At 44.6% G+C, this 8,599-nt stretch overlaps 1 protein-coding gene across 1 annotated transcript; it reads right to left on the bottom strand.

The window, feature by feature from the left end:
• Nucleotides 1-753: 753 nt before the first annotated feature.
• LOC123061084 (protein DELETION OF SUV3 SUPPRESSOR 1(I)) lies at nt 754-3,714 on the bottom strand. Its single transcript, XM_044484004.1, has 3 exons — nt 3,558-3,714; nt 3,327-3,445; nt 754-1,095 (listed from the first exon to the last, which is right to left on the bottom strand). Exons 2-3 carry the CDS (start codon nt 3,421-3,423, stop codon nt 962-964), a joined length of 231 nt encoding a protein of 76 aa, XP_044339939.1. The 5' UTR covers nt 3,424-3,445; nt 3,558-3,714; the 3' UTR covers nt 754-961.
• Between the last annotated feature and the right edge of the window lie 4,885 nt (nt 3,715-8,599).

The raw sequence follows: 8,599 nt of genomic DNA, 5'->3' as shown, positions 1-8,599 counted from the left end.
TTTGCTACAGCTCCTTTCGTTTTTTGCTACCATCCCCATTTGATTTTGATGAACATATTCGTTGTTTGCTGGAACCGGTGCCCCGTTTTGCTGCAACTAGCTGGTGTATGTGCTACAAGGTCGATGCCTCGCCGGAGGAAGCTACATCCAGCGGTGAAGAGTGCTACATCCAATGCCGTTCGATGTCGGGAGCTGCAACCGGCTACTGGGGGAGCTGCAAGAGGGTGGCCATTTGTGCGGATGCGTTTTCTTTTTGCCAAACCAATTTTTTTGTTTTTGCTAAAACGATGTGTTTTTTTGCTGGAACCGAAATAATTTTGTGCTTCAACAATTGCAGAGCTCTCAAATGCTCGTGTCGTTTTTGCTGGAAGCGTTTTTTATTTTGCTTCAACCGACCACTGGACTTTGACCCGTGGCGAAGATTTTTGCTGCTTCTGATTTTTGTTCCTAGGCACTCTGACTGCAGCGAGCCGCTCCTATTTTTGCTTTCACCATGTTCTGTTTTTGTTGGATCCAACTATATTTTTTGCTTCCACCATGACAAGGACCAGCACCGGCGGCAACGACGGTGAACGGCGACCGGCGGGGAGGGCAGCACCAGGCAAGTGCGTCGAGCGGTACTTTGAGGCCGGGCGCATAGCTCATCCATGGCGGCGCGATGAAAGTTTTTTCTAAAAGAAAAATACGTCTGACGAAAGAAGAAGAGATAATCGTACCGCAGTGCCGGGAGCAGACCATACGGGAATTCCTGCATGTCCACAAACTTTTGGGTAATTGCGATACTCTCTGGGAACTATCATTGTTCGGCAAGTTATGCTGCTCGCAGCCGATAACTACATGCAGTAAGGTACAAAGTCTGATACACAGTGCTGAAACGAAGATAAGTATCAGAGCTTGATATTGCTAGGGAAGTATCACAGGTTCAGAGAGCAATGGCCACACAGTGCCTGATCGAAGTAGTTCAGCTCTTCTGAGTGTTGCCTCCCTCCAGCTCTTTCCTCAGCTGCAGTGAGAAATCATCGTTCACGTCGTCATCATCCCAGTCATCCTCCCATTGCTGGACAGCTTCGTTGCCATCTTCCTTGTCATCCCATTCTGTAAAATACAAGAAAAATGGGGTTAACGAGACGCACAATTTCATCACCATAGAAGAATCAGCACAATCATCTTACATACAAAATTACTTCAAGAGATTATGACGACAAAAGTATATACGTCTCCACAGACCAGAGTAAAAAGAAATGCTACACGCAAGACCATCTGCAACCAGGAAGCAGAACATACATTCACACAGTAGTCATATCGCAAGCAAACTGAACTGAGGGGCGAAGCTTCAGAAAGTAGCTATCATAACTACCTATAAAAGCTATGCAAATGGAAAGCCGAATTAGCAACACAGACTATCATACTGTGTCCTAGCAAAATTTACCAGTTCAGTTACTGAACACCATAATAATGCAACATAAGTGTATACATTCAGCAAAAGCAAGAAAAGAAACGAAGAAGACCCTAATCATATAGCTCATGATATAACCCACTGTAATATGATTTTACTTGCTGCAGGACAAACGTACTTGACATGCAGCAGTCATAGGTCACACATAAGAATTAAGAATTCATCCATACACATGAAGGACATTGTTTTCAATAAGCCGGTTAGTTGCCACCAGTGGCCAGGCCTACTAGTCTCGGAGGATTTCAGTAGGCAGGCAGCAGGTTTAAGTTTATAATGCATGTTTCATGCAACTTTTAGTGGGCACTAAAGCATACTTCTATGGTAGCACAAAAATAGATAGCTGACATAAATCTCCGGGAGACAGGACTAACGTTTTCCACCTCTCACGCGCTCTTCTTTCTACGATTTAACCTGCTGCACTAAAAATCCAACTTTAACTTGACTCAGGAGACCAACTTACTCCCCCACTTCCCAAACCCATGATAGTGGGCCAGAGACCACCAAATTAGGCTACTTGGAATTACTAGTCAACTGCCAGTCAGATCGAGCCGGCAGCTAGCTCCCACCAATTGGCAATCGTGGACTTATCGTCCACTTGTAGAACTAGAAACCTTTAACTTCGTCAAAGAATCAGGTATAGCCACAACTTACAAAATAGGTTTTGATATATAACCAAACCTAAATCTCATTACAATGACAAAAGAAGTTATCACCCTGTATCTAACCCTCTGGATTCAAATCAAGTTTTGAAAATTGACGTAAAGTAGAAAGAGTACTGTCCCACCACAAGCTAGAAGACTTCCTCTTGTTAGGATCCAAGAAAACCTTAAAGCACTACCTCCTCCAAATGTCTTCTTCCCATTTAAAAAAGAAAATTGCCATTGAACTGTTATTTGTGCCTTATACATGCTTCTAGACCCTATGAGGCCAGCATAGGGCCAGGCACAAACAAGTTGTGCACCAGCGCAAGAATGACCACGGACAGCAAAGGAGAAAAGGGACAAAGGTTTAGATAGATCATACAGTTTGCAGATATGTATGTTGACACATTTCATGGTATCATGTAGTTTCGCATTGTCCATCTACATGGATAGCATGTCTGCAAATGCTATTTCTGGACATTGACATGGCAAGGTAACTTATCAGACCAACACTTAGCCTCTCGAACACTCAATACAGCACATAGCAATATGCTAATTGATGAAACAGTCAAACAACAATGGGTTTATTTTCTACCACCCTTCCAATCTACATGGACTGATCATTCCAATTGTGCAGTTTTAGGCAGTCATGTCAACACTAAAGAAACAGGGATTGAAGATCAATGTTCCCAAGGGAGAAGATGTGCAACACCTGGTTGTGTGTGCCTGATATTTAATCTAGAAGAAACAATCATGAAGATAAATACACCAAGATCAGACCATCTGTTCTATGCTTAACTAAGAGGAAAGTAGTAACAACTACTGATAAACATGTACAAACAATATCGAAAATAACCTATTCCACCAAGCTAATTATTCAGGAAGCAGTAGTGAATGAAGATTATAAATGACATCAGATGGCTACTGAAAGCACACGTTATACTGCCTGAGGTCATGACTGTCTCACGCTTGGTCAAATCCGCATTGGAAACAATCCAGTTGCAACCAATTTGCCCTTAATTTGAGGCGAATCTCTCCTAAAACCGATCTTGAAAGTAAGCTTGAGATGACCGACATATCCATCGCACATACCTTGTCCGGATCAACCCAAACCTAATCGACCAAATCGACATCACGACGCCAACAAGCTATGTCGAACCGACCGTGTTTGCCTAGATACAGCAACAGTGCTGCCGCGAGAGGGGGGAGCGGGGTGAGCTTGCACATACCTTGGTCGATCTCGAACTCCTCGAACTCGTCGTCGTCCTCGAGGAGGTCCATCTTGGCGGCCTCCGCCTTCGCGTCCGCCGGCGCTGCCGCCGCCATCGATGCTGGTGCTAGTATCTAGCTGCGACGCGGCCGAGTAGATCAGAGGGTTAGCAGAGAGATCCGGATTAGTTCGTGCGCGCGTGCGTGCTGGGGATTGTGGGGGAGGACGAGGGATCAAGAGCGCCACCTACCTGATTCGCGTGGAGAAGAGGAAAGGGGGAACCCTAGACCTGGGGGCGGCTGCTCGTCGGGACAGATGCCAGCCTGATGGGGTCGAAAGTTAAAACGGAGGCTCCATCAGCTTCTCGGCCATAGTTCGGGTCCGGGTCCGCTTGTCCGCGGCTTCACCGACCGAAGTGACTCTTTTTTTTTTTTTTTTTTTTTTTTGGCATTCCGACCGAAGTGACTCTACCACTACTAATTTGCGAGGGGATTTTTGATCTACGGGTGTATATACATTTTAGATGAGAAAAAAAATAAAAATTTGAAAATATTTTCAAATTAAACTTGACGTTTCATTGTACTGGTGAAAAAATCCAAAAAAGAAAAGTCCCCTTTGACTGCTTTTCAAAAAAACAAATTTCCAGCCAAAATAGTGTGTCTAAAATAGCAAATTATTATTATTATTGCCATGTAGTCAACGATGGTTTGATTTAACCAAATTTAGGCCTCCATGAAAGGAAAACGAAATTTAGGCCATGAAAAGAAGCCTATAAATTCAGCTGTGATAGCCAGCTCTTATGCTTCTGAAATCGCTATCTTCCATGAATCACGGGATTCAAGCCTCTAGTCAAATATTTTCGTCCGTATAACATTCTCTTTTTTACTGTCAAACACATGATGGCCCACCAATTTATGACTACTCTTACGCGACCTCTTCAGGCCTTTCGGTCACGCTTCTTCCTCGGCGCCCTTGGACGCCGCCCTCTTCCCCTTAAGGGAAGGATTCCCTTCCCATGTGTCCTCCTCCACGTCGTCCTCGTGGGTGGAAAAGGCATGGGTCTCCTCGGATCGGGTGACTGAGGTCTCCCTTGTTCGGAGGCCCACCCTGTCCTTCAAAGGCTTCGCCTTCTCGGGGACGACCAAGTGCGGCTCCTCGGTTAAGAGGGTCGTAAGCAGGGGAGTCATCTCCCCCTCGGGCAGTGGCGTCGGGCATAGAATTTGTTGCGCTTTGGAGATCCACTTCTGCATAATGCATAAACCAACTGGTCAGCCGAAATTTATGAGGCTCAAAAAAGCACGGAAAGTGAAATTATGCGCTTAGAATTACCTCGGGGGCGTCATGGCCGGCTTTGAAGCCGCAGTCGCTCCCTTCAGGAGGAAACCCGTCCTCGGACGGCTTGAACAGCAGCGCCCACATCCCGGGCGAGGTGGAGCGAAAGAAGTGGTTGATGGGTACCACGTCCTCGGGCTTGTAACACCTCTTATCCGGTGGCGTCGGAACGCCGCCGAGGCCATCATCGTGACGACGATCTACACCAACAACTTCGCCGCCGTCATCACCAACTCTCTCCCCCTCTATGCAACGTTGTAACACCTCTTATCCCCGTTGTAATCTCTACTTAAACATGGTGCTCAATGCTATATATTATTTTCCAATGATGTATGGCTATCATATGATGTTTGAGTAGATCTGTTTTGTCCTATGGGTTGATTGATGATCGTGATTGGTTTGAGTTGCATCTTTTGTTATTGGTGCTGTCCTATGGTGCTCCCCGTGTCGCGCAAGCATGAGGGATCCCCGCTATAGGGTGTTGCAATATGTTCATAGTTTGCTTATTGTCTGCGTTGCGGGGGTGATAGCAGCCTAAACACGGATAAGTGGGTTATTGCATATGGGAATAAAGTGGACTTGATACTTTAATGCTATGGTTGGGTTTTACCTTAATAATCTTTAGTAGTTACGGATGTTTGCTAGAGTTCCAATCATAAATGCATATGATCCAATAAGAGAAAGTATGTTAGTTTATGTCTCTCCCTCATATAAAATTGCAATAACGACTACCGGTCTAGTTATTGATTGACTAGGGACAAATAACTTTCTCGTGACAATTTCTCGTGACAAAAAGCTCTCTACTAAACTAACTTAGTTGTTTCTTTATCTAAACATCCCCTAGTTTTATTTATGTGATCTTTATTGTCTTGCAAACCTATCCTACAACACCTACAAAGTACTTCTAGTTTCATACTTGTTCTAGGTAAAATGAATGTTAAGCGTGCGTAGAGTTGTATCGGTGGTCGATAAAACTTGAGGGAATAATTGTTCTACCTTTAGCTTCTCGTTGGGTTTGACACTCTTACTTATCGAAAGAGGCTACAACTGATCCCCTATACTTGTGGGTTATCACTTGACTACATCCACCAGCTGAAGATTCTTCTTGTCTGACCAGAACTCAATCTTCTGGAGCAGCACCTTCACCTCCGCGGGGTTCCCCCAGTCCATGCCCTTCTTCTTCCAGGACACCAGCTTCTTCGGGAGCCCAGCCGAGAACACCGAGACCTCGGCCTGGGCGGCACTGAGTGGCTCATGTTGGGAAACATTGCATGGAAAACAAAAAAAATCTACACACACGCAAGATCTATCCATGGAGATGCATAGCAATGAGAGGGGAGAGTGTGTATACGTACCCCCATAGACCGTAAGCAGAAACGTTTAACAACGCGGTTGATGTAGTCAAACTTCTTCGTGCTCCAACCGATCAATTACCGAACGTACGACACCTCCGCGTTCAGCACACGTTCAGCTCGGTGACGTCCTCCGCCTTCTTGATCCAGCAAAATGGCGAGGTAGTAGATGAGTTCCAGCAGCACGATGGCGTGGTGACGGTGATGGTGAAACTATCTCCGCAGGGCTTCGCCTAAGCACTACGAAAATATGACCGGGGATGTAAACAGTGGAGGGGGGCGCCGCACACGGCTAAGATCATGTTATGTTGTGCTAGGCGCCCCCTTCCCTCATATATATAGGTGGGAGGGAGAGGGGAGAGGCCAAGGGGCGCCCCAAGTAGGTCTGGATCCAACTTGAGCTTGCCCTAGGCTGCCCCCTTTCCTTCTTTTGGCACCAAGGGGAAGGAAGGGGGACGTGGCGCCCCCCTTCCTTTTCTCCCACAAGGGGGAAAGGCATGAGGAGGTGGCGCTCCCCCTTTCCTTCTTCTAGGGCCAGCGGCCAGGGAGAGGGCACGCCAGCCCCTCTGTGGGCTAGTGTGTGCTTCTCCTTAGCCCATTAGGCCCATAGACCTCCCGGGGCCTCCCGGGACCCCTTCCGGTGATCCGATGAATACCCGGTGCGCTCCAAAACCATTCCGGTGTCCGAATACTATCGTCATATATATCAATCTTTACCTCTCGACTATTTTGAGACTCCTCGTCATGTCCGTGATCTCATCCAGGACTACGAACAACATTCGGTCACCAACTTATATAACTCATATAATATTGTATCATCAGCGAACGTTAAGCGTGCGGACCCTATGGGTTCAAGAACAATGTAGACATGACCGAGACACCTCTTCGGTCAATAATCAATAGCGGAACCTGGATGCCCATATTAGCTCCTACATTTTCTACGAAGATCTTTATCAGTCGAACCGTTATGACAACATACGTAATTCCCTATGTCCTCCGGTATGTTACTTGCCCGAGATTCGATCGTCGGTATCTTCATACCTAGTTCAATCTCGTTAACGGCAAGTCTCTTTACTCATTCTGTAATACATCACCTTGTGACTAACTCCTTAGTCATTTGCTTGCAAGCTTATGATGTGTATTACCGAGAGGGCCCAAAGATACCTCTCCAATACTCGGAGTGACAAATCCTAATCTCGATCTATGCCAACTCAACAAACACCTTCGGAGATACCTGTAGAGCATCTTTATGATGACCCTATTACATTGTGACGTTTGATAGCACACAAGGTATTCCTCTGGTATTCGGGAGTTGCATAATCTCATAGTCGGAGGAGTGTGTATTTGACATGAAGAAAGCAATAGCAATAAACTGACTGATCAATATGCTAAGCTAATGGATGGGTCTTGTCCATCACATCATTCTCCTAATGATGTGATCCCATTATCAAATGACAACACATGTCTATGGTTAGGAAACCTTAACCATATTTGATCAACGAGCTAGTCTACTAGAGGCTCACTAGGGACACAGTATTTGTTTATGTATTCACACATGTATTTAAGTTTCCAATCAATACAATTCTAGCATGAATAATAAACCTTTATCATGAATAAGGAAATATAAAATAACAACTTTATTATTGCCTCTAGGGCATATTTCCTTCAGTATCCCACTTGCACTAGAGTCAATAATCTAGTTCACATCGTCATGTGATTAACACCCATAGTTCACATCACCATGTGACTAACACCCAAAGAGTTTACTAGAGTCAATAATCTAGTTCACATTGCCATGTGATTAACACCCATAGTTCACATCACCATGTGACTAACACCCAAAGAGTTTACTAGAGTCAATAATCTAGTACACATCGCCATGTGATTAACACCCAAAGAGTATTAAGGTGTGATTATGTTTTGCTTGTGAGAGAAATTTAGTCAACGGGTCTGTCACATTCAGATCCATATATATTTTGCAAATTTCTATGTCTACAATGCTCTACATGGAGCTACTTTAGCTAATTGCTCCCACTTTCAATATGTATCCAGATTGAGACTTATAGTCATCTGAATCGATGTCAAAGCTTGCATCGATGTAACTCTTTACGACGAACTCATTATCACTTCCTTAACCGAGAAATATCTCCTTAGTCCTCTAAGGATAATTTTGACCGCTATCTAATGATCTACTCCTGGATCACTATTGTACCCCTTTGCCAAACTCATGGCAAGGTACACAATAGGTCTGGTACACAACATGGCATACTTTATAGAACCTATGGCTGAGGCATAGGGAATGACTTTCATTCTCTCTCTATCTTCTGTCGTGGTCGGGCTTTGAGTCTTACTCAACTTCACACCTTACAATACAGGCTAGAACTCCTTTTTGACTGATCCATTTTGAACTCCTTCAAAATCTTGTCAAAGTATGTACTGATTGAAAATCTTATCAAGCGTCTTGATCTATCTCTATAGATCTTGATGCCTAATATGTAAGCAGCTCCACCGAGGTCTTTCACTGAAAAATTCTTATTCAAGTATCCTTTTATGCTATCCAGAAATTCTATATCATTTCCAATCAGCAATATGTCATCCACATATAATA

The sequence above is a fragment of the Triticum aestivum genome, chromosome 3A (genome assembly GCF_018294505.1).
Source record: "Triticum aestivum cultivar Chinese Spring chromosome 3A, IWGSC CS RefSeq v2.1, whole genome shotgun sequence".
Lineage (NCBI taxonomy): Eukaryota > Viridiplantae > Streptophyta > Magnoliopsida > Poales > Poaceae > Triticum > Triticum aestivum.
The sequence above is the reverse complement of the archived record's forward strand: the minus strand, read 5'-3'. Positions and strand labels throughout refer to the sequence as shown.